This window comes from Gopherus flavomarginatus, chromosome 1 (genome assembly GCF_025201925.1).
Source record: "Gopherus flavomarginatus isolate rGopFla2 chromosome 1, rGopFla2.mat.asm, whole genome shotgun sequence".
NCBI lineage: Eukaryota > Metazoa > Chordata > Testudines > Testudinidae > Gopherus > Gopherus flavomarginatus.
In genome coordinates, this window is record NC_066617.1 from 308,740,721 (window position 1) to 308,767,880 (window position 27,160).

General features: G+C 39.3%; 2 protein-coding genes across 8 annotated transcripts in view; both read right to left on the reverse strand.

Annotated features, from left to right (window-relative positions):
• The window catches only part of VWA8 (von Willebrand factor A domain containing 8), a 274,959-nt gene that overhangs the window by 210,700 nt on the left and 37,099 nt on the right, over positions 1-27,160 (reverse strand). For all 7 annotated transcript variants that reach the window (XM_050946839.1, XM_050946858.1, XM_050946824.1 and 4 more), the window contains 4 exons: positions 7,338-7,505; positions 3,365-3,529; positions 2,671-2,720; positions 2,231-2,339 (listed from right to left, as the gene is read on the reverse strand). In XM_050946839.1, coding sequence (XP_050802796.1) covers positions 2,231-2,339; positions 2,671-2,720; positions 3,365-3,529; positions 7,338-7,505 — 492 coding nt within the window. The remainder of the gene's footprint in view (positions 1-2,230; positions 2,340-2,670; positions 2,721-3,364; positions 3,530-7,337; positions 7,506-27,160) is intronic.
• On the reverse strand, positions 21,225-25,828 carry LOC127050158 (uncharacterized). Its single transcript, XM_050951748.1, has 2 exons — positions 23,669-25,828; positions 21,225-21,781 (listed from the first exon to the last, which is right to left on the reverse strand). The coding sequence occupies exons 1-2, from the start codon at positions 24,201-24,203 to the stop codon at positions 21,714-21,716; spliced, it is 603 nt and encodes a 200-aa protein (XP_050807705.1). The 5' UTR covers positions 24,204-25,828; the 3' UTR covers positions 21,225-21,713.

Here is a 27,160-nt window from a genome sequence, read left to right on the forward strand (position 1 = left end):
CCCATCCCATTACCAATGCATCTGTGACTAGAGACAGTAAGGACTGGAGTCTTGAGAAGGGTACTCCTGCACACACCACTTGAAACCACAGGAAAGATTCAATAACTATCTTGTCAAGGCAGTCTCGGTTTTGCCTCCTGCTTCTTGTGTGTCACTAGAGAGTGCAAGCGGTGCTGGGTAGCCACAGTGGAGGTCTTCGGTGTCAGGGAGTAGCGGTGCCAGGGTCTTTTTCGGCACCACAATCTCTCTCACCAAAGTTGGTGCACTTCGCATCGAAGTGCTGGACTTCGGGTCTGACGCAGGCTGTGCCGGCTGGGGACAGAGAGCTGACTCCATGAGGAGTAGTTTTAACCTAAAGTCTCTCTTCTTTTTGGATCTTGGGCAGAAGCCTTTGCAGATCTTGCACCTGTCAGTCTGGAGAGCCTTTCCCAAGCACTTTAAGCAAGAGTCGTGGGGATCTCCCCAGGAAAAGGCTTCTGGCAGGACTGCATGGTTTGAACCTTTGAGACCAAGGCATGCCACAGTTCCCAGGGGGAGAAGAACGCAGTGTGGGAAACCCTAATAGAAACTTATCTAACCAACTATAAAAACTATTTGAAACATTAATACTAAGTTAACTATTTACAGGTACAAAGAGAAAGATCACTAGAGGATCGCTTCCCATAGCAAGAGAGAAGAAGCAGCTCCAACAACCGTCACAGGCAGTAAGAAGGAACTGGAAAGATGGCAGGCCAGCAGGGACCTACGTATACTGCCATGAAGGCGTGACTCCAGGAGACTCCACAGCCAACCCGACGGGTACCGCTAAGGGAAAAGCCTTCCAACGACTGTGCATGAACATTTACTTGGAATTGGCATGAGCAAGCACTGAAAGAATTACTTGTTTAACTGCTCACCAAGGTGAATAATGGTTGCATAATCAAGCCCTAAATAAAACAAAATAGATTTTTCACTTAAAATTCTCTAGTTCCTTTTGTTTGCACATATCCCCAATGTATTTGGGCAAAACACCAGTGAACTATCCTGGCACAAGAATATTTTTGTGAAATGTGCAACTCAACTCATTTTGTTATTCAGTAATGCTCCTTGAATCTGGCGTATTATAAACAGATGTAGTAAACATCATCCATTTGAGCACAATCTAGGTAAAATGTACTGCTCAGGTGATCAGACATTCACTTAGCATTATTGCATTTTAAAAACTCTTTGTGTAAGGGATACCATATACTTTGCCAAAAATATCTCAAAGAGAACATAATTACAATGGCACAGATGAGATGAGCCTCCTCATCACTCCACACTAGAAAAAGCCTTCTGTTTCAGACAGGGGTTTTTAGTCTGGGAGTCGTGGCCCTGCAGGAGCTTGCAAACACGTGTTGGGAGGTGGGGAGCAAGCAACCATCTTGCCTTTTCCATATTGCTAAATGGTTAATTGTCCCAGCAAGATGAGGGAAGGAACCCAAGGTCCCAGAGGGGAACAGGGCCCCAGTATGGACAAAGTTGAAAATCTGGTTTAGGAAGCTATAAATAGACCAGAAAATGGCACACAATGACAACACACTACATTTTTTAATGTAAAATAAAATTTTTCCTTCACCTCTCAGGTCAGATAAATAGCTGAGGGAACATTTTATTTCTACTATTTCGGAAGCAGTCTGACATTCATTTAAAAATAATTTGCACTACAGATCTAGAAGAATAAAATGCTATAATTTATTTAAAAATCCAACATATATTCCCTTCCTAAAGCACTCTATAAATTGGTCTAATTTCTGTGCTTATCACTTCATAGTTTTTATGTGGTATCAATAAGTCAGTTTCTTTGAAAGAAATTGTTACAAATTCCTTCCTCCCAAATAAACACACCTAAATCAATTCTAAATCAACTGGTTAATCCTAATCCTAACTGGTTAACACCTAATGAATTCACTGAATCTAATAATTATTAAATATACCAAGATACACGAAGCTCTGCTGAAATCTGTCTTGTCTCATGGTTCATACTAATTTAGCTCCTGATCTTACATCTGGATCTCTGCAGACATTATGGTGCCCAAAGAGATCCAATTAAGGATGTGTCCAAAGAGATCCAATTAAGAGAGAGAGACCTTTTTTTAGTGTTATTAATCTAGTAGTTCCAAAGACACTGTAATAAGATATGAACCGTTCAAATTGTTTCTGAGGACATTCCTCACTTCTAAAATTTCATTTCACAGTTACATGCACATACCAGAATCTGAACTGCAGCTGATAGACTGTCTAAAGGAAAATCTGGAAGTCCCAACGTAGAAGACTCCTGGGAGCAGAGAGTTGTAGCAAAAGACAAGAGCTGAGAGATTCTGGAAAATAAAACAAGAAATTGCAATCTTTTATACTTGCAAAACATACTTTAAAATTTTAAGCCCTATGAAGCTAAACACAGCATAATATGTTGAAGCAACTTCTGAATACAAGTAAATTTTATCTAATAAAGTTATAAAGAATTAAGGACTCACAATACGAAAACTGAAATTATATATGAAAAACTGTTTAAACATATTCCCATATTTACTAAAAATTCACTCAGTTCTGATCAGTCGATAGGGATACAGCACACAAATAGCAAACAATCCTGACAGGACATAACATTTAGCTGCTCAACATTACTTTTTTGTAATTATGAAAATTTACCTCTGTGCAGAAACATTTGATCCAACTGAGTATAATAGCTTAAGATGGTCCTGAAAATAGAACATAGCATCAGATATCAAATTAATTTCTGGGTTATACCGTGGATCACAGTGCATATTGTGCAAGATGTTTTCTATTTCTCATCTAATTAGACACTGAGCCTTTTGTAGCAAAGAGTCTGGTCTTGGCACACATAATTAATTTTCTAAAAGAAAAAAAAGTTAGCATATCTTTGTTTTAGGATTATATTGTTTTATTGAAATTAATTTTAGTTACAAAATAAAAACATTAGAACAGCCATACTGGGTCAGACCAATGATCCATCTATCCTAGCATCCTATCTTCCAACAGTGGCCAGTGCCAGGTGCTTCAGAGGGAATGAACAGAACAGGTGATCCATCCTCTGTTGGCAAACAGAGGCTACGGACACTTCAGAGTATGGTTTTCAGTCCTGCCCACCCTAGCTAATAGTCATTGATGGACCCATCCTCCATGAACTTATCCTTTGGAGATTCTCTCTTTCTTGTAAGTAATTAACTGGGCATCAATATGACTCCATCCCAAAAAAGGGTAAACATATTTTATTCATGTTCAGTGACTAATTTTTGACTGTATAATATGTAAAATACAAGATTAAAATGTCAGTTAGTCCTGCTCTGTAAACAAGCTCTAATTGATCTACAGTGGCACTTACCTTAAAGGGCAGATGATAAACATCTCTTGCTTGAAATCTAGAACGAAGAGGAGGGTCCAATGGGTTACCAGAATATCTAGGTACTGGCAGGCCCAGTGCTATCACACGAAAATCTTCACTTACTCGAACAATTTTCCATCCATCTAACTCAGTTTTAGTATGTTCCTGGATCAATTAAAATAAGGTAATAATTAGAATGCAATGATATCTTTTAATGAAGGCCCTGACACCTGAGCTACAGACTGAAAACGTATAAAGGAGGGATTAAAAGGGTGGTCTTCCAGTTAAATTTGGTCTTCTGCGTCCCTCGTCTTTAACACAGAGGGGCCAGAATGAAATGTTCCATCTTGATTTAAGGTATTCAATTTGTAGATCATATATCGAGGTTTTCTAAGGTAAGGGTGGCTAAAAAATGCTTCACTGAGTTTAGCCTTCAGGCAAGCTAATGATGGATTTCCACAGATGCTCAAAGTTTGGAAGTTATGAATTAGAGTTACAAATATCTTTCTCTATCTAAAGAAGAGAAAAAACAATGAAACTGTGTTATGTATTTTCTTCTATAGAATTAAAAGTCTAACTTTAGCAAGGTTTTTTAAACTATAATGAAGGGATGCTCCTCTGAATAAGAGAACATTTTGTTTGTATATAATATGCTCTACCACAAGTAATAACAATACAGGTTTATTACTGTACTCTTTTCTGAAGAGAATATCTATTTTATATTGTATATTTCAATCACGCTGCCAGGAAAAGACTCATTTCGGACAAAGAACACGGTTCTGCAGTCTTCCCACATTACAATCAACTCTTGCTTGAAATTGTACATGACTACTTTGTGCAGAGCCAATCCCAGAATAATGATTCACATAGAAGAACAGAAAACGAGCCATAACTTATGTAACACAATATTCCCCAAACAATAAAACAACAATATTAGATTCAGTATCACTGTAGGAGATTTATTCAAATCAAATAACATTAGCAGTATACCTAAGGGGCCAATTTAGACCCATTTTATCATTAGCAAGGTACAAAAAACGTACTGCACAATCTCAATCAATTCCTATTTGAATTTAAGGTCAGTTTTCATGTCTCCTCCTTAAATGTAGCTATGATAAATAACCTAATTTTGTACTTCAATATGTTAATTACATTTTCATAAGTTACCTCTCCTCACCGAGACAGACTGGAATGGATCAGAATTACTCTAAAAGCAAAAAAAGGCATAACCACCAACCACAAATGTTTCAGAAATGAGTTACAGTATTTAATGGCTCAATGGGCAATGTTGTGCAATAATATGTAGGAGTGTGGGTGTATTTAAGTTGGAGTAGGATGCAAAAATTTTGGACAAAGTTTATTTGTTGAAAAATGCAGTTTCAGATCAACTGAAACTATTCATGAATTCACCACAAATCTGCCAAATAGTTTCTGCCAAAATATTTTCAAGGTAGTTTCATGAAACGGAAGGAGAAGGAGTTTGGGGTGGTGGCCCCCTTATGCCATATTGCCTCGTGGTTAGAGCAGTCACCTGGAATGCTAAAGATGGGATTCAAGTCCCTGCTCTGCATGATTCAGAACAGGGACCTGAACTTAGATCTCCCCGGTCCCTGATGAATACCATAACCATATATGGTATTCTGGAATAGGCCTCTCTCAATCTCTCCTACTGAAGCTGTTCCACTTTGTGTAAAATATTTAAATAGTCATTAGAGCAGGGACTGGAACCCAGGACTCCCCCTCCCAGGTGAGTCCCCTAACCACCATTCTCTCTCTCTCTGGTCCTATGAATATTTAATACAAAGTGAAACAGCTTCAACAGAAGAAACTAGGCAAGACTCACCCTGGAATACCCTATAGCCTGGTGGTTAGGACACTCACCCGCAAAATGGAAGGACCCAAGTTAAAGATGCTGCTCTGAATCAGACAGAGTGAGGACTTGAACCTCGGTTTCCCACATCCCAGGTGAATGCTCTAACTATAGGACTATATAGTATCAGGGCAAAGACACTATTTCTTCATCTGTCATGGTTTTGTGAATGTTCCCAAAGTGCCTTTCCTTTTATTTAAAAAGGCAGTTAAAAACATCCCAAATCTAAATTATACATTTTGTTGCAACAGAATCTTTTGCTAGACCTGAATTTTTTTTCCTGTTTTGCTGAAAGGACCAAAAATTTTTTGGTTCAGATTGATCCGAAATTATTCTTTTCAACTTTTTGGTTTGGCCAGCGAACTGAAAAATCAGTTATTCGCAGAGCTCTATTTGCGATTTTCCTTCCTACGGACTCATGTAGGCTGAGCCTGATGAGGTTCCATCTCAGCACTGAAGTTTTATGGGAAGTTTAGTAAAGATTAGAATAAGGACATTCAAAGCCATGTTTTCAAATTGATCTGAAGTTAACTTTTCTAACTGGTATTAGCTCATAATAATTGATATTCCACACTAAGACAGGGTTAGAAAAAGGAGCAGTTGAAATGCTGAGGGGAAAAGAAAGAACAGAATACTTGCCCAGTTAAGCCATGCTACAGGGACAGGAAGCAATGAATAATTGAGAAGCCAATGAACTATACACACTACTTATGAGACTTGAAATGAAGGATTGTATTTTTCCCCCCCTTTGCTTAAAGCAAGGTTAAGCTATTTCTTGTTTGCTGGGGTTTCTGAACCTGGTAGATGAAAGCCCCAGTTCTAACCCCCTGTACATTAGGCCTAGTAGAAACACACTTCGTACAGAGGTGTGTGCACCTCTACGTGAGAAGCTACAATGTTTTGTTTGCATTTCCCACCTCAGCTTTTCTGTCCCTTGAAGTTACAGACTGGCCATATTCAAACAAAGGTGTTTCAGAAATATGCAGAGCAAAGTCTAAATTTATTTTAAAATGATTATAAACTGACAAGCTACTGCTCATCTGGCAGATGGGGGTAAATATAATATGAAGAAATATGGATAGGTAAGAGTCAGGTGGATGGTAGGAAACTGACAGGTATGGGACAGGAAACCATGGGCACGGAAGTAGAGTACAGATGACTGGCAAACAACCTGGTCAAACTTAATTTTGTCTCATAAAACTTGGAAAAATGTACCAAAGGTCAAAGTCATCAGTTGGAAATGATAAAATCCCATTTCCTATTCCAGGGATCGATTTCCAATAATCTCCCTGTAATTTACATTGGCCTTTTGCACATATTTTTGCAAATTATAGGATGAGTGAAGGCAGAGGTGAAAGTAACTTAAAGGGTTTACCAGTATGCAGGGCAGCCAGAGTACTGGACAAGGTGAGGGGGCCGGGGGGTGGCTCTGGGCCCCTGGAAGGGGCGGGGCTGGGGCCAGATTCCCCCAGCCAGCCCTTCAGTGCTGCCCAGTCTGTGCCACCCGGGGCTCAGATGCCAATTGAAAGGGTGCCTCGGGGCTGTTGCTTCTTTTGCCACCCGCCCCCCCCCCCGATCTGCAGCCCTGCCAGTACAGTGCTTAAAGCCCTGACACAGCAGCGCTTTAATGTCAGCTGGGTACCAGCCCATAACAGTGGCCACTTCCTTATTGGTACGCTGTACCGGCCCATATCAGCTTACTTTCACCTCTGAGTGAAGGAGAAATGATCCCATAATCATTCGTTTTCAGACATTCATTGATTTTTAGAGGGCTTTCTAAATGTTTTTCTTCGTGAATCAGAATAGCATGCATTTGCTAGAAGTAAGTAGAATTCACTTCAGAATTAGTAACCAGTCTCTCTCTCTGAGAATAAAGGACATTCAGGAGACATTTTTTAAAATTATTGTTAAATGACAGAGTGGCTGATTTCACCCATGACCATCACTTAGCCGGCTATCACCTTCAGTCACATCCTCACACAGGTGGAAACACGTCCATTGGTTGTACTCTGTTTATCTAAGGACAGCTCTTACATTGTTAACAGAGTCACTTCCCTGTCAAAAACAGACAAAAATTCAAAACAACATAATGCTTTCCTGTACCTGCAGCAGCTTGTCATAACGTTCTGCAGACATAAGAAAGCGCCCATCTTCAAGCTGCATTTCTCTGTTTTCCAACAAATTGTTTAACACAGGCAAGACGTTCCGCTCTGCCTTCTCCAAACCCTCCAACACAAGGATTCTGCCTTCTGTAGCTGCACGGACTGCACACTTTTTCAACAAAAACAACAACATTAAGTGACATATACAGCATAATATAGCACATGAAATCCAACTAAAAATGAGGTCTTAATCCTGCACACATCAATGCTTAAGTAAACTGAGACAGTGGGACTTAGCATGGTAGTAAGTACTACTTCCATTAGGAAGCATTTGGAGGATCTTACCCTTACATAACAATTAAATTGAACACATTTTTCCGTAGAAAGAATTAGTTATCGTAGGTGTTTATCTAAAAAACTATTTAATCCAGGAAACAAAACAGCATCAAAACAAACACTGGACATTTTTTGTGCAATATGTTTTTGTTAAAAATCTGATATTATTTCAGGCACAGAATGTAAAACTAAATATTAAAAGTTAAAACAATAAAAACTCCAAATATAGTTAACTTGTTCCGTGTTCACAAAGCATTCCTTTACTGAGTCAAGTGAAGGAAAGACACAATTCTGACACTCACATTGGGTGGTACCTCACTGAATGCAAGTAGTCCCACTGAAATCAGTGTAGTAAGTGGCTACTTTGTATGCACAAGGGTGGTAGGTTCAGGCCCTTTAAAACACATAAGCACAATCAAGAACACAGCGACAAGCCTCAAACCGCCTCTTACTGTAATGCTGACAGACCCCGGTCGTCGCTGGGCGGGATCAAACCTGGGAACTCTGAAGTATGAGCCTCTACTGCATAAGCTAAAAGCCACGTGGCTCTTAGCTAAGGCTCTGGCAGACTCATTAATCTCTAGCTGGGTTAGCTGCCCATAGAAGGGGACAGAGAACCACACCTAGCAGGCCTGTCTACTGAGCTGGGCAGTGAAATGTTGCTTCAGTGAAATATATCTTAAGCAACTACTCAAGGTACCAACAAAATCAGTTACTTAAAGATATTTTGAGTGCCTTTGTATCAGTGTAGTAAGATGTAAAATCCTTTTGCTGGCATTTATTTTTTAAATATACATAGTGAATATTAGATATTAGGTATTCACACGTGCCAATGAATATTTACTTCTTTTTCTTTATGGTTTTTTACTTTTTCCTGTATATTTTTCATTTACTTTTAGCACATTCAACAATTCTGGAACAAAGGAATTTAAAAGTTAAAAAAAAAAGGGCAGAAAAGTTCAGTATTATGTTTATAATAATCCTACAGAAGTTTACAAACTGAATCAGTGCTGCTCCAGTTTTATACCAAGATAACTCCATTAAAACTGAAGATTCTTTGTTTATCCCACAGTAAAACTGAAGTACTGCCAGGATAAATCAAGTCCAGTATTACTTTAAAACGATAACAAGTTACTTTAAAAAAAACTGTTAGTTAACTGAAATAGGCTGCTATTAAATGTAGAGCAAAATAATATTCAAAATATTTGGGGATGTTTTGGAGCTTTTTCTGAAATGGAAGGCTGCCTCATAATGATCTTCTCTTATCTAGATTTCATCGTAGTTTAGTCTGGGGGATTATCACTGGGTGTTGATTTACAGTGCATAATTTGAGCCAGTGGTCAAAACTGAGCCCTAGTGCCAGTAATTACATGCAACCTCCTCATTTCCCATCATCTTAGTCCCTATAAACTTACAGTACTACCTACCCAAATATTCACAATTACCATCCTGTAGAACAGTGTTTTCTAAACTTGGGACGCCGCTTGTGTAGGGAAAGCCACTGGTGGGCCAGGCCAGTTTGTTTACCTGCCCCGTCTGCAAGTTTGGCCGATCACGGCTCTGACTGGCCGCGGTTCACTGCTCCAGGCCAGTGGGGGCTGCGGGAAGCGGCACGGGCCAAGGGATGTGCTGGCCGCCGCTTCCAGCAGCTCCCATTGGCCTGGAGCAGCGACCCACGGCCAGTGGAAGCCACAGTCGGCCAAACCTGCGAACGGGGCAGGTAAACAAACTGGCCCGGCCTACCAAGGGCTTTCCCTACACAAACAGTGTCCCAAGTTTGGGAAACACTGCTGTAGAAGATTCCTGAATTCTAATACTAGACTATTTACAAATAACTGATTTACACAATGGGGTGGCTTATCACACATTTAGAAAGTAGCAATGGGGCTTGAATTAGGCATAGGCAACCTCTTAAGGCACCACACCAAAGAGTTTTACACCAATGTAACTCCATTAAAACACCTACATTAAGGTACCTTGCAGAAGTTTCCTTAAAGCACTTTTACATAACGACATAGCTGCAAAGGAAAAATGACCAAAGTCCCTTCCCAGCATGTCTCTTCTAAACACTTACAGGAGCACCTCATGTCCTCCTAGCAATGTTAAGAGAGAGAAATAAAGGAGGAGCAAAGCAAGGGCTGGGAGCTGGAGTGAAAGGATGAGGATAGCAGGCAAAGTGAACTGAGAAAAAAGAGGGAGGGAAAATAAGGAAACAACTAGGAGGAAAAGTAGGGAAAACTAAAAACCAGAAGAATCAGCAGCTGGAAGAAACGGGGGGAGACCAAGAACTGGGTCAGAAAGACTCAGATGAAGAAAACTAGGAAAAAGTTATGAGGAGGAAGAAGCACAAAGAACAAAAATAAGAATGGTTATTGGTTGATCACAGGATGACAATGAGCTGCCAATGTGATACGGCAGTTAAAAAAGCTAATGCAGTTTTAGGATGCATTAGGCAAGGTATTTCCAGTAAAGATAAGGAGGCGTTAGTACTGTTACACAAGGCACTGGTGAGACCTCATCTGGAATATTGTGTGCAGTTCTGGTCTCCCATATTTAAGAAGAATGAATGCAAACTGGAACAGGTTAAGAGACGGGCTACTAGGATGATCCGAGGAATGGAAAACCTGTCTTATGAAAGGACACTCAAAGAGCTTGGCTTGTTTAGCCTAACCAAAAGAAGGCTGAGGGGAGATATGATTGATCTTAATAAGTATATCAGAGGGATAAATATCAGGGAGGGAGAGGAATTATTTAAGCTTAGTACCAATGTGGACACAAGAACAAAAGGATATAAACTGGACACTAGGAAGTTTAGACTCGAAATTAGACAAAGGTTTCTAACCATCAGAGGAGTGAAGTTCTGGAACAGCCTTCCAAGTGGAGTAGTGGGAGCAAAAGACATATCTGGCTTCAAGACTAAGCTTGATAAGTTTATGGAGAGGATGGTATGATGGGATAGCCTAATTTTGGCAATTAATTCATCTTTGATTATTAGCAGGTAAATATACCCAATGGTCTGTGATGGGATGTTAGATGGGGTTGGATCTGAGTTGCTACAGAGAATTCTTTCCCGGGTGCTGGCTGGTGAGTCTTGCCCACATACTCAGGGTTTAACTGATCGCCATATTTGGGGTCAAGAAGGAATTCTCCTCCAGGGCAGATTGGCAGAGGCCCTGGAGGTTTTTCACCTTCCTCTGCAGCATGGGGCACGGGTCACTTGCTGGAAGATTCTCTGCACTTTGAGGTCTTTAAACCACTATTTGAAGACTTCAATAAGTCAGACATAGGTTAGGGGGTTTGTTACAGGAGTGGGTGGGTGAGATTCTGTGGCCTGCGTTGTGCAGGAGGTCAGACTAGATGACCATAATAGTCCCTTCTGACCTTAAGTCTATGAATCTATGAATGAAAAATGGAAAGAAAAACTCACAAAACCACAGAGAACTGAGATGAAAAGGAAAAAAAGAACAAAGAAAGATAAGACAGGGAGAGAGAATAGACCAAAACCAAGTGAGATGCATCCACACACCGGTGTGTAGCACTGTGGATATGACAATCAAATGCAGATCCCTCACAAGATGTAGAGGGCATTCCAGAAGACTTTGAACCCCTTACCTTAGTTCTGTTTATGCACAGCAGAGATACAGCACAGGCAAGCTTCTCATATCACTAGTAAAATAGCATGTCTAAAACCTGTTTTGGCAGAGGCACTTCTAAAGACAGTGTGGAAGAGCATTTCTGTTTAAATCTTTGGCTTTTCTGATAAGACAGCAAATAGCGGAGTCAATTGTGACAATGATTTTGTGATATGTGTCCACTAGCAAATGGATAGAGACCATAGGCTCATTTCACAAAAGTTAAAGAATCATCAGATTCAGGACTCCTGAATACTATCCTCTATAAACTGGATTCAAGCCAGTGACTTAGAAGAGAAGGCAACCTGAATATCCTGGTATGTACCTTCTCTTGCACCTGCAAATAAATTCTACAGAAACTTCTGATTGAATATCTAGCTTCAAGATAAACATCTGAGGAATCTGGAATGCAACTAGCAAATAACAAGCATCCCTCATGTTATTTTCCCTTAAAATGAATCTCTGGGTGGACATAAATTAATTCCTTCCAAAAGCAAAAGATTTCAAAATTAGTTTTATTCTGTTGACTCAGAGCAAAAAATGTTTTTAAAACAACATCTTTGTCACACCACTATTTCAAACATGTAGCATAAAATGTCCTATCTCCTACCCTCCATCCCCAACTATACAATTCTTGTATCAAATGAAAGTTACTTTGACATTCTTGTTTAGGGAGATCATCAATCAAGTCAATAAAATGCTCCAAATGGCTTAATAAAAAACTTTAGTCTCCAAAGTTGTCAAGCCAAGAGCTTGCATGAGCAAAACACTCCTACTTTGTGTAAACAGGGAATGTGGAAAAGCCAGAACAACTTCAACAAACTACTAATTTCCCAACTTAGTAAGATTTGCATACTATAAAGCTATAAAGACTTTATGACTGAGTTTTACTAGCCAGGGGAAAATACACAAACTGCTCATTATAGTTTCAAAATATTTTGAGTATCCATAGTATCTTTTTGCCTTAGTTAAGACATACATACTGTGGATGTAGATTTACAGAATTTATATCCTACCAACACCAGTGCAAAGTCTCTCTCACTAACCTGAAGGAAATGTTCTTTATTGAGTAAATTATGTATAGTGTGGTCAGAATTTTAATATGTAAGAAACATATTTTGCTACATTAACTTTTTTTTTTTAGTTGAAAATGAGTCCGAAGGACCAAATTTTAACAATTAATTAAAACTTTGTTTATAACCCATTCTCCTGGCCATGACAAATTATTTAAGATTTTGCCTTAAAAATATATTCTCTGTATATAATATCTTTCCAAATATTATTGCTATGTCTTCTTTTGCTTATCATTTATTACAATTTTATTTATTTTTAAATTATTCTGTCTATAGTCAATTTCTTTTACCATCCATGAAAATTATTTATAATGCACCCATCACTATAATATGTAGGTGTTAATTTTATCACTATGATGTTCATCTGATCATGCTCTCTATGGATATCTACAGCACAGCTATGAAATATTAGAAATCGCTCTCCAAAATCCTATGAAATATGCACATAGCATTTATCTACCTCTAGAGAACTCATGGAAAGTAGTATTAACATTATATCCAACGAAAGTTGCTCCCGAAAGCAAAACAGCTATAAATCTGCCTTTGAAAAAAAAATTTTATGCATTCTGATGACTCACAACTAGAGTCTTTTCAATAAATCAGATACAGTGAAAAACATCCACTCTTTCAGTTTTCTCTGCATCAGGATATGTATTTTAGTTTCCCCAAAAAAAAACCAAAAAAAACCAAACCAACCCAACTCTGACAAAAATAAATGGGGGAGGAGAGCGGGACAGAAAAAGTCTGAAATCTCTCTCTGAAGATCTTTTTTAAAATGTTGGCATGAAACTGTCTTCTTAGTTATATAATAAACATACAGAGATTGTTGTGGTTTCTCAGCCTCCAACCAAGGCTCATTGTAATATTTGTTCATATGTTCAAAATAAAATATCAATCAACAGGTTTTGAAATTATGCAACAAATCACCTTGATAATCCTGATTTTGAATATTTGTTCTTGTTAAAAGGGAGAGTGGAAATTGTGAAATGTTTCTCTCTAGGTTTATTGTAGCTGTAGCCAGGGACTATTCTGCTCATCAGATAGAAACAAGCTCTTTCCTTCCAACCACCCACCTGTGCCCAGAAGCAATGACAGCATGGTTACCTGGATACTTGCCCTGGGGGATACACGCTCTAAAAATTCAGCAGTTAAAATAGGCTGATTTGTTGTCTGAAAACAAAAACTTTTAATAAAATGTTATTTGGCTGGTAATGGCTTATAGAGTAAATATGTTATGAATATTGCTTATTATAGTTCATTCCACACCTTAAAAAATAATGTTAACTTTAAAGCCATGAATTCCTAAATTCAAAAATCCCCCCAAAAAATATTTTACAGTCTTTCCTATAATCACACAATTTTGTGCATCGCCAAATGACCAATACAAAGTAAGACAACTACAAGAATCTGCAAATCCTGCTGTGAGGTAAACAGCAGCCCTGGAGCAAAATTACATTGTGACAAAATGCATGTACCGGCAATTGTAAAGCTAGTGAATGGAGTCAACTGTCATTGGATGTTGAAAATAAAAGAGGGTATGGAGCTGTGTCCTGTTGGGTTGCTTAGTTTATGAGACTATATTAGTAATCATAAATACCTGAAAGATGAGGAAGGCATCTGATAAAATGATTCTAAATAAAACTGGTTAACTCATCTTATTTTTGAGTCTTCAAAAGCACTGAATTTACCAGGTGGTTGTTTCACATTTGCTGTAATTACAATGGGAAAGGTGCTAAGCAATACTGCAAATGGATGATTCTTTAGTGGGAAACGAGTAAATGAACTGAAGTAATAATAATAATATATACTTCCTCTAAAGTCAAATGTGTAAACATTATCCAAAGTTGTAAAGTGGCAAGATAGAGACAGGCTCTTCCTATAATCAACACAAAATAGATTTCTTCAGATTCTCCATTGAATGAAGCTTTTGTCTATAGAAGTGGAATAGCAGAATTTCAGAGCAAGCGAAAATTATTCAGATCAATAACACTGAAATATAGCATGAACAATAATTTAAGCCTCTGTTCAACACCTTCACTATCTCTTCAACATTTTTCTACAATCAGAATCAACCCTATGTTAATTGAAAGCTTCCCAAGAAGGCTTAATGGAATTCTCCAGAAGACTGTGCATCTCTACACTTGCATCCAACAACAATAAATATATTGACATTTGCACAGAGGACAAGGAGGACTTTGCTCAAAGCATATCAAGAATTCTACACAGGCATTAGACATACAAAAGCAACTGAGGGATGGCTTGGAATAATTTGATAGATTACAAGAGGATCATACTACTGTCAGTCTCAACGGTAACCTGTTTTGATCTAATGAAAAACAAGCTAAAAAGCCTGGAAACACACAAGGACAAAACTGAAAAATTATTCAGAGAACTTGTCCGTTACTTAGCCAGCCTGACTGATCACAACTATATAGGTCATAAATTGAGCCCAGAAAAAAAAAGAAGCTGAAATGTGGTTGATGGAAAGTAAACTTGAATTCCTTTCTTTTCCTTTAGCAGTTAAAATTGAATCTCACGATTTCTACCCTAAATTTATTTTGCCACAGAAGTTGTGTCACAATTTGTAGCATTACAATGGTGAAAAGTATGGAAGTAAAACTAATGCAAGACAAGCTAAGTAAATCTAGATTTTAATTAATTTTTAAAAAGATCTGCAGTCTTGTCCATCCAACAGCATCATTTGAGAATATTCAGATTGGTTTGCTTCTAACTTTTAATAGGCTAGGCATAAAAAAAAAGGCAAAAATGTATTGGTATATAGTTTTAAAATTGGTTTGTTTTTGTCACTACTCCAAACATTCCTGGGTAAAATTTACAATGCTGTAACACTTTAGTTGATAAATATAGCATGTAAGCAGCCAAATATTTATTGTAACATTAATAATTTTGTAAGAAATTAGAAAAATCCACATTCCAAAATCTAGAATGGCTGAGCAAAGTGTACCAAAAGCATTTTCATAATTACTTAAGCAAGTTCTTCATAAATACTAATGCATCATTCAAGTGGTAATATCTTAGCTTAAAATTTTATTTTAAAGATATATACAAACTATATTACCATTCAAGGTGCACAGTTTTATGTATACTGCCTTTGCTAAACCTTAAAGATGCAGAATATATATTTATAATACAAAGTTCTTAACATGTACGTAGAGTTGGACTGAAATAAAATAATTTAAAACATAGGGTTAATGTAACAGCTGTTGGAGTTTATTTTCATGCACCTAGTTGATTGTTAAAAGAGTCCATGTTCTCTTCCCTTTTTTATTTTTCTATTTGATCACTGATTGTTCTCTTTTCATTCCAATGTTCATATCTGTGCAAGTAAAACTGAACTCTTTCTTTCAGTACCTATAATAAACATTTTTCCTGTCCTGGCTAGGTAACACACAACAAGTTTTAACCAGTATCTTTAAGTAAGATAGTCTCCTAGGTTCCACCTTACCAGATGGGTGGTATCCTTGTTGGAAGAGGTTAGGGATGTATGAAAGAATTTATAAACAGAAAAAAATCAAACATATTTTCAGCATCACCACTACTCAAAAGCAGCATTATCTCTCACAGACTCTATAACTCCTACTGCTTAGCCAGGGACGCAAGCAACTAATCGCAGCAAAAACCAAAGGGTTACTAAGGTGCCATTAATAGTTCAGAAAATTTGCATTAAACATAGAAAGCAAGACATGTATGAGAAAAAAAAATCTGTATTTGAATACTGAAAAATGAAAACAGGGGTGATAGGTATAGTCTTTTCTCCCTGTTACAAAATATGCCAATAATTTTAGGGTCTTCACCTGCATGTAGCAGAGTAGGATCAGACTCTTAAGTAGAAAAATGCCCTCATTTAAGGGGCAGGCCACAAGGATTAGGGGTTAGGGGCTTGTTACACAAGTGGGGGGTGAGATTCTGTGGCCTGCATTGTGCAGGAGTTCAGACTGGAAAGGTCCCTCTGTTACTCCACCCCCAGTACAGCTCATTCATGAGGCTCACCTGTGGAAGGGTGTGCATGAGCTATTTGCAGCTGGGTGAATTTTACCCTTTTTGAACATCAAAATAATGTACATGTGAACTATGAGCCCCAAAAGAAAAAAGGGCTAGGAGAATACCTTGAATTGTTATGGTTTTGATTTTAATAGTATTGCTATGACTCAAATTTTAGGTGATGGCGGAGCATCTAGAGTATATCATACAATATTATCCAGATTTAGTCAGAGTCCCAAATTAGTTAAAGTAATGAAGATTTAGCAAGGAGCTACAGGCAGGCACTGGCATAGCAACTAATTCATAATTAAATGGCAGATAGAGGAGAGAAACAATTTGCATCCTTAACCAAGAATTTCAAGCAACTGGGTTGTTCTTGCCAAAGTCCTTTTATTGCAGTATATAGTACTTTTGTGCTATTTGCACTCAAACAAATGCAATCATCTCAACTTTTCCATGTAATTAACTCCCTGTCTCATTTCATTTTCTTAATTAGCTTTCTGATCTCTTCTGATTAACAGAAACCAAACTCAGTTCTATGTGGTGCTATCTTCAGGGACTTCTTGTCACATTCATTTTCTAGACAGGATAGCTTAGCTGTCATTTCTGTCATTTTTGACATTTAACTGATTATTACAATAAACCTTGCAACCTATGGTAGAAAATCGTTCCGCTGCCTAGGCAATCAGAACACTGCAAATATTTTATTTTTCAGCTTATGATTCAGGTGTTTCATAAAGATGCACCCTAGGGATACAAAACTCATGTATTAAAAATACTGTGCTCCCATATTTTGCACATGTACCAGACTTTATGGTTGTTTATTTGCACACACAAAATGGACAACAATATACACAATTAACTGCTCTGTGGACAAAATGTAAATAGCAAATTTTTAAAAAACAGTGAAGTCCTTTTATTTCTGGGGCCCCTAGTTTCTCATTTGCAAAAGGAATGACACTCATAGCTTCAACTGAGGTGAATGAGACTTCAACACTCTTTCCGTATAGTTTCTTTGGGATGCAATAATTGATACAAAAGCACATGCGGTCACTGTTAATGATTTGCATTGGATGCAAATTTAAGTGGATGTATATATTGCTCTTTGCTATGTGACGTGTAAAAAGACAAATAAGAATAGGAACAGTGCAAACACACACAAAAAAATTAGACCTAAATCCTATAAATTTACAAAAATAATCTATACTTGTATAAGCAACTTCATACCAGTTTAACTGCATCCACACTTAGGACAGGTCTACACTACAGCCGGGATCGACGCTCTGAGATCGATCCACCAGTAGTCAGTTTAGCAGGTCTAGTGAAGATCTGTCAAATCGACAACAGATCGCTCTCCAGTCGACTCCAGTACTCTACCACCAATGAGAAGAGTAAGGTAAGTCAATGGGAGAGTTTATCCTGTCAACTCCTGTAGACCCTGTGGTAACTCAACCTAAGGTATGTAGCTTAGGTCAACTTACCATGGTAGTGTAGACATGGCTTAAGATGTTGCATTGATTTAACTATATTGTTTTTGTAAGTGCTAAAGGCCTGCAGCTAGCAACCTTAGTACTAAGGAGACATACCTGAGCAGGGATCAGCTGATTCCCAAACCCATAAAGAGCAGCAGAAAGTTCCAGAAAGGGGGGGATGCTAAGGGAGATCAGATGGGAGTACAAAGACTGCTGGGGGCAAGTAGGCTCCATCAGAAAAAACTTGAACTTGAACTATTGACAGGTGAGAATATAGGCAAAAAAGGCCTGAGCATGACCTAGTAACAGGGTAAATGAACAGATTTGAGAACTTTATTTTGAACAGTTTTATTAATCAAACAGACCTCCAAGGAGGGATGGTGCTGGATGGTACTCCTGTGTGTGGAGTTTGGGAAAGGAGCCCCTGGAAGGGAAAAACTGAGCCAGGATGCTGCAAGGCCACCGCTAACCAAAAGTGGGCACCAAGAAGGCAATATGTCCTGACAGGTTCTAAACAGATATAGTTTAAGCAGTACAAAAATTATCTGGAGACCAGCTCCTCTAACCATAAAAACAACCAAATATGAAAAAGAGGTCATTTGAATGTTTAAGTAATACAAAAAAATTCAGACTAATTACTTCACATGCAACATAATTAACACATGTAATAAATTACAGACGGTCAAGAGATTATATAATTGTCTTCATAACAGCAATAATGGCACTTCTGGAGGCTTGTAACAGTCATTTAATGACTGAATAGAGAAATTAATGGACATGGGCAAAGACAAGAAAACAATACTTGACTCTCATTACCTGACAGAAGCCAAGTAAGTGGTCATTAACCCATTATAATGTTTTTATTTTACACAATTTAACACAGAAACTAAGTATAACGTATGATTTGAGGTTTTCCATTATTTCACCGTAGTTTACTTTTCGCAGCTTTTGAAGTAATTTACCTGTCCAAAAGTAAATACTTTTTCACCCATCAAAAATATCCATTCCCAAATGCACCCATAGATACCATAATTTTCAAAAATATTCAACTCATTGTTTCATAATAAAAATATGCGGTTAAGTTTACTATTTCTGATCCATTAAGATCTCTCAAACTTATATTTAAAAAAATCACATTTAAGATTATAACTTCATACTCAGATACTCCATGTAAAAAAACTACATTCAAATATGTATGCTTCTGAAACAACTAAGATGTCAGTTTACAGTATTTATTCTCTCTCTCTCTATATATATATATACTAAACTTAGAGCTAGAAATAAGAACATTATCTTAACAGTTTACAGACAGAAGTTCAGCAAACTTTTGCAGTTCAGTGATCATGGAGCCTAATCTGGATTCACTATTTTAAAATAATTTCTGGTAACAGCAAGCTAGCGTTAGTTACAGTATAGTATTTAGTTACAATATAAGATTGTAGTACTAAATGTTGAAAAATGTCAGCGTTCAGTGACGCCATTATGGCATGAGCTGTGCTACACAGAGCCTCACTTATCTTCAGCAGCTGAGAAATACACAGGGCTTTATTCCACCAGCAGAACTCAGGCTACAGGCTTCCCTGACGTTCAGAATTTAAAGCTGCTCTCCATTTTCCAGGGGTTCAGAAGCAGTAGGCTCTCCAATACAAGAACTTTGGGCTTGTCTACACTACAAAATTAAGTTGACTTTATCTAATTCGACCTTGAGCCTCCAAATTAAGTAAGTTGATTGAGCATGTTGTGGACATACACACTGCCTCAATGGAGTGTGTCCTCACTAGCAGTGCATCATGGGTACCTATCCCGAAGTGCAACTTGCCGCAGTGTGTTTTGGGAAGTTTATGCAATGTCTCATGGGACCAAAACATTGTCGCAAGGGAGAATGGGAACATTGCGTCGGCATCTCATGATGCACTGTGCTCAACGGCAAACAAGCCAGTGATTTTCACACCTTAAAACCATCACGTGTACGCAACAACCCCAGAAGCATGGAGCCTGCTCAGTGCACTCTTGCTGTAAGCATCTCAAAAACCTCACACCTTCTCCTGCAGTATTTCCAGACCCAAAGTAGAGTCTGCCGCACAGAACACAGCAATGTCCTGCAAGCCACTGAAAAGAACAATTCATAGTTGTTGCTGGCAGCTGCACTCTGTTGAATGCCATCTCTGATACCGTGAAACATGCACTGACTGGTGAGACTGCATTGTTTTGCAGGTATTGGATGACGTGCAGTAGCTGCAGAACTTTTGAATGCAGAAGGTCACCTTCCAGGAATTTTGTGCAGAGCTTTCCCCTGCCCTGCAGTTCAGCAACACAAAAATGAGAGCTGCTCTGACAGTGAGAGGTGAGTGGTGATCGCTATTTGGAAGCTTGCAATGCCAGATAGTTACTGGTCAATGGGGAACCAATTTGGAGTGAGTAAATCAACCGTGGGAGCTGCTGTGCTCCAAGTGTGCAGGGCAATTAATCGACTTCTGCTATGAAGGGTAATGAGTCCGGAAAATCTGCAGGACATAGTGGATGGTTTTGCTGCAATGGGGTTTCCTAATTGCGGTGGGGCAACAGATGGCACACATATCCCCATCTTAGCACCAGACCACCTCACCAAAGAGTACATAAACTGAAATGGATACTTTTCAATGGTGGTGCAAGCTCTGATGGATCACAGGGTGCGTTTCACTGACATCAACATAGGATGGGTCGGAACGGTTCATGACACGTGCATTTTTAGGAACTCGGGTCTGTTAAAAAAGCTGCAATCCGGGACTTTCTTTCCGGACCACAAAATGAACATCGACAACATTGAGATGCCTATAGTTATCCTGGGGGACCCAGCCTACCCTGTGCTCTCATGGCTCATGAAGCCATACACTGACCGTCTGGACAGCAGCAAGGAACAGTTCAACTATAGGCTCAGCAAGTGCAGAATAGTGGTTGAATGTGCCTTTGGTCATTTGAAAGGGTGCTGGAAAAGTCTACTAATAAGGTTGGACCTTAGTGAAGAGAACATCCCCATGGTTATAGCTGCTTGCTGTGTGCTCCATAATATCGGTGAAAAAAAAGGGGAGGGGGAATTTTCTGCAGTGATGGGCAGTTGAGACAGATTATAGCCTTTTTCAGCAGCCAGATACCAAGGCAGTAAGCAGAGCAAAGCAAGGGGTGCTGTGTATCCGCGAGGCTATGAAAAGCTGTTTCAGTAATGAGTCACAGTAATGTGAGCTGCTTGTCTGCACTGTGCTTTCCCAAACCTTCATCTGCCTTGTAGCACTGTCCCTGTAAAGCCAAACCCCCACCCAAGCCCACGCTTTTACCCAATAAAGAACATTTATTTCTCAAATCCATTTACTTTATTTAACAAACATAACTAAAAAGGGGGAACAGAAAATAAAGGTAACCTTGGGGAAAAGGGGTTGTAAAGTTGAAACGGGAGAAACATTTTCAGCTGTATAACGTAATACCACATTCCAGACCATCAAAGTCTGTGAAAGGGCACTTTCTGTTCCTTGTACCCTCCACCTGAGTTAACTGAAAGGGATAATGGACTTTTTGCCCACGCCTCAGGGAACCCTTGGGGGAGGGTGATTCTGTGCCAGACGATGCTGGCTGGCTGTCCACCAGGGTCTACAAAGTGACTGTACTCTCCTGCTACTGTTCCTGCAGTTTAACCAGATGCCTCAACATGGCCTCTCATAATCCGAAGCATCTCATCCCGCGCCACACACTCTTGCTCACTGGAAGTTTTCCTGCTCTCCATGTCCATGTCTAACTTCTCAGACAGCAAAATCCTCCACGTTCTCAGCTCTGTCTCAGCTGTCCTGGAGGCATTCATTATCTCAGTGAACATGTCCTCCCGCTTTCTCTTTCACCTCCTTCTAATCAGTGAAAGTCTGCCTTCAGGTATTGATGACGTGCCAAAGGACACATTTCCAGCTGTCAGTCATAGGAAAAAATAAAGGAGCCTGTCATAAACATACAGCTAAGGGTAGCATAAAATCCCTCTTTATCCTGTAAAGGGTTAATTCCTCTTTTACCTGTAGAGGGTTAAGAAGCTCAGATAACCTGGTTGGCACCTGACCAAAAGGACCAATAAGGGGAGAAGATACCTTCAAATCTGTGGGGGAAGGTTTTTGTTTGTGTCTTTGTTTTTGTTCTCTTTGAGTCAGTAAGGAACTAGGGCAGGAAAAATGCATCTCCTTAAGCATATCTGGACTAAGCATCTAGTATTGCCTAAATGGTAAGTAATAGCAAAGAAACGCATTAGGTCATGCATCTGACGAAGTGGGTATTCACCCACGAAAGCTCATGCTCCAAAACGTCTGTTAGTCTATAAGGTGCCACAGGACTCTTTGCTGCTTTTACAAATGCATTAGATTATCTTTTTTTTTAGCTTGTGAATTTTCCCTGCACTAAGAGAGAAGTTTTATCCCTCTTTTTGTAACTTTAAAGTTTTGCCTAGAGGGGAAATCCTCTATGGTTTTGAATCTTCTGTTATTCTGTGAAGTACTTACCATCCTGAGTTTACAGAGGTGATTCTTTTACCTTTTCTTTAATTAAAATGCTTCTTTTAAGAACCCGAATGATTTTTCACTGTTCTTAAGAACCAAGGGTTTGGGTCTGTGTTCACCTGTACCAACTGGTGAGGATATTATTCTCAAGCCTTCCCCAGGAAAGGGGGTGCAGGGCTTGGGGGAATAGGACTCCAAGTGGTCCTTTGCCCAATTCTTTGTCTAAATCACTTGGTGGTGGCAGCATTCTGTTCAAGAACAAGGTAGGACTTGTGCCTTGGGAAAGTTTTAACCTAAGCTGGTAAAAATAAGCTTAGAGGGTCTTTCATGCGGGGCCCCACATCTGTACCCCAGAGTTCAGAAAGGGGACGGAACCCTGACAGAGCTACTGGACATGAATAAAATATTTCCATAGCAAGGCTGTTTTCTTTAAAAAAAAATAAAAAATGATTATACTAGGTGCAAGCCATAACAATCAGAATCCGCAACCATTCATTATGCCATTTTGCTGCTCCAGTCATGATGAGTAGGCCCCCCTGGGTCATGTGCGACCACACTTTTCAGGAAGTTTATGGCAGGCTATCTCAGGAGCAGAGGTAGCTAGACGAACAGTGGCCTTTCCCCACAGCACCAAGGGAAGCTGTTTACTAATGGGGTGGGGAGCGGGAACGTTTTCACTCCCAAATTGCGGAATCTCCCATGTCAGGCTCCAGTCCCCTGTCAGCCACTTTAAACTACCTGCTGATCCATGCCGAGCACAGTAAAGACACATTAGCGATCTGGAATGGGTGGGAAGGGGGCGGGGGAAAGTGTTTTACATGCCTTTTTTTTTTCTTCTAAGAGCACTTTTACTGAGAACTTCCCCCATTTCCCCTAGGCAACCCTATGTGATATCAGTCTCCTGATGGTAACAGAGGCAGAAAGGAAGGAGATGCTGCAAGCATCTGGATACAGACCCGGTCCTTATGCTGCTATGCTGTGTACCACGGTGATGCCAGCAGAATTAATTCAGGAGTTGAGTGGAAAAGTGTCCTACCATGGTGGAAGAAACAAGACTGCCCTGCCCAGAAAGCTTCTGCAAAGGATTGCAGAGTACCTCCATGAATGCTTCATAGAGATATCCATGGAGGGTTCCCAGGCTATTCCAGTTCACATAAATGGTCTTTTCCCAGGGCCACCCTCTGTGTAGCTGGAGCAGCCTCTTGTAAGCAGAGAGCCACAGCACCTCCTTTTTTCTTCACAGTGAACCTACCATACCACTGAATGCGTGTGCCCACTAAAGTTTAACTGAACTTTGTAACTGTATACTTACCAGAGGTGCCTTCCCCAGCATCATGGTTGGCTACCGTGATGTCCTGCAACCCACAGAGCTCCAGGGTTAAAAATATTTCCTGGCTCTCAGGGAAAATGGATCCACCACTCATCTGTCTCCCATTCTCCTCCTCCTCCTCTTCCTCATACACCATATCGTTCTCCTTGTTGTCCCTAGACTCACACACCTGGGAGGTGTCCATGTTGCTTGTGGGGCTGCTGGTAGGGTCACCCTTGAGAATCACATGCAGCTCGTTGTAGAACCGGCATGTGTGGGATTCAGCACCAGAAAAACTGTTCATCTCCATTGCCTCCTGGTATGCTTGGCAAAGTTCTTTTATTTTCACACAGCACTGCTGTATGTCCCTCATGTAGCCCTTCTCCCCCATTCCATGAGCAATCATTGCATAGATGTCAGCGTCTTTTCTGCTGAATCGGAGTTCTGCCTGCACAGACTCTTCTCCCCACACAGTGATGAGATCCACTACTTCCTGTGCAGACCAGGCTGGAGCATATTTGGGGCATGTAGTCTCCATGATCAGCTGTGCTCAAGCTAGCATAATCCCAATGCTGATCAAACAGGAAATGGGAAATCAAAAATTCCTGGGGCCTTAGCAGGGACAGGGCTCTTTCCTGTGTACCTGTTTGCAGTGCAGAAGAGTTGAGAATGCTCTCCAGACCGGTCACAGATGAGCACTGTGGGTCACCATCTGGAGGCCCATTAAGTCAAATTACACAACGCTGCATCTCCACTACCTCGCAGTCGACCCATGAAAATCGAATTAAGTGCTACGCCTCTCACAGAGGTGGATTACAGAAGTCGACATTAGAGGCAATTTAGGTCAGCATAAAGGACCTGGTAGTGTAGATACATACACTAACAGGTCGACTTAAGGCACCCTCCTTCGACCTAACTTTTTAGTAAAGACAAGACCTTAAATAGAATAGAATTAAAAATTTTGTTAAACCTAATGTTAAAATAATTATATAATACATAGGTTGAGAAAAGAGGTCTGTACTTAGATTACACTGCTCTACAGCCAAAATGCTTCTGAAATAAATGTAGTCCAACTTTACTAATTCTGGGTCACTGAGAACGAAAATGATGCTTAAAATTGTTGATTGGCTCTAGTTTTCAAGATATGCTATTGGGTCAGTATATACGACCCTTGACTTGGGAATGGCGGAGGATAAGTGAGTTATAAAGGGAAGGGATCTCAATTTAAACCAGAAATGACTAAAATACATCTTTGACTGGATCTATGAATAAATCTATGACTGGGTTTGGACAGTACTTGCTTTTTAGGCAAAACAATGAAGGATGCAATCTGAAGCTGGTATTGTGTCATACATGATATGAATTGCATCATGTTATTCCTAGAAGTCATGGATGATGCAATCATAACGAAGCTTACATGAATCACTCTGCTGAACAAATTGCCCTATATCAGCTCTAGAAATCATACAGTGTCGTGCTCTCTTCTTTGTCAGTGTTTGATTTTGCAAAGGGACACATTTCTGTTTAGCCAAAGTGAGCAGAGATGCCTCGTACTTGTGTGAACAGTGCAGATAACTTCTGCTATGTTTGTGGTGAAGTGACTTTTGTATCACAAAAGCGCAGTATAACCACTATGGTTAAGAAAGCCTATCATCTTTATTTTGGCTGCCAAATTGGAGATCAGGACAAGAGGTGGGCCCCACACATATGCTGCAACACTTGTGCAACAAATCTTCGCCAGTGGTTGAACAGGAAAAGGAAATCTATGCCTTTTGCAGTGCCAATGATTTGGAGAGAGCCAACAGATCATACCAGCAATTGTTACTTCTGCATGGTGCCTCCAGTTGGGAAAGGTGTGTCAAAGAAGAAAAAGTGGACTGTGCATTATCCAAACATTCCATCAGCTATACGCCCAGTACCCCACGGAGAAGGACTGCCGGTTCCTGATGCACCAGAATCATTCTCACTTGAGTCAGACGAGGAAGAGGAAGAGGATGAAACTTCTGGTCCTGAACCATCAGTGTCATAGGACCCACATTTTCTCCCATCCTCCTCCTCTGAACCACACCTCATAACACAAGGTGAACTGAATGACCTTGTCAGGGATTTGGAACTACCCAAGAGTAAGGCAGAGCTGTTGGGCTCCAGACTACAGCAGTGGAATCTTCTGGCAGGCTATCAGGGCAAATGGAGCCCATCAATGCTTGCAGACTATTGCTGGACAGTGACAAGAGATGCTCCATTTAATGAATACAAGAGACAAACCAAGAAGTGCCGAGTAGGCACTGAATAGGACTAAACTATGTACATAATAGTTTTTTGCCTTTTGTTTCATAATAAATTTTAGTTATATAACCCTTTTGCTGATTTTTAAAGTGTTACATAAACAGGACAGGTGAAATATTATCATGTAAAGCAACCATAAACACATGAAAAGACCTAGGTTTACAATTTATGATTAAAACTCTACTATCTACACAATATACATAGACATAAAATGTAAAAACTTAAATATCTTAGAAACAGTAGCCAATCAGTTGTTTTAATTGTCATATTTGAATTCAGCACATCAAAATACATCATAAATATCACATTTTATCTCTGAAGCAGACGACTTCTCAAAAATTGTAGACCAATGTTATCTACAAATATAAAGTTAGTTTTTAAAGTCATATATACATAGAATACATAATCAGCAATAACCCAAATTTAAGTGAATAGATTTAACAATACAGTTTAGATATTAGAATCAGAATACTCGGGTACCTTACTCATGAAAAGTTGTATAGAGATTTGATTGTGGAAAGCGAAATATATCAATGAGCGGAGATTGTCCCTCAGTAATTGAGAATTAGGTTGGTTGCCCATTTAGAAAATACAATCCATGAGGGAAGTATTTGTCACTTTCCTGACTGTGCTTCTCATCAACACTCCAGATCATTCCTCCTGGTATTGCCGATAGAGTCTACTATAATCTTACCCTCAGGGATGCAGCTCAACTCTGATTCAGCTGTGCCAATGGAAGTAATTCACATCCAAAGTCTATTGTATACATTATTTTATATTTTCCTTTTGGGGTATATTTCAAGACAGCCTACATAAAGCCTCCTCTATTTCGAAACAATTCATACTTTGTGGAACACACAAACTACGGAAAACTAGTGTCTGGGTTCTAGAATGTTTTGCATTTATATCGCAAGTTACATCTGAGAAACTCAAAAGCACTTTATAAGTATAAATTAAGATTTAATGCACCTGTGTGAGGAGTATAATACTTTCATTACTAAAAGGTCACTAGTTATGGTTTTATACACAGTAACACATTATGGTTTTATACACAGTAACATGGCACATAAGTTTACTGAACACCAATTAAAGTTTAGGTTACAAAAGCTTTATTATTGTAGGTAGAACATCAGTATCGAAATTCATGCTCCTAATGAACACAGTTCTATTTAAAATTCATGTATCCATGTACCAATAAGTTCATCTCAT

Bases quoted from the DNA above. Each gene is read 5' to 3' on its own strand.
- LOC127050158 (XM_050951748.1), bottom strand. From the start codon at position 24,203: ATGGAGACTACATGCCCCAAATATGCTCCAGCCTGGTCTGCACAGGAA. The intron at 21,782-23,668 runs GTAAGTATACAG...TATGACTGACAG, and splicing joins TGCTGGGGAAGGCACCTCTG to CTGGAAATGTGTCCTTTGGC.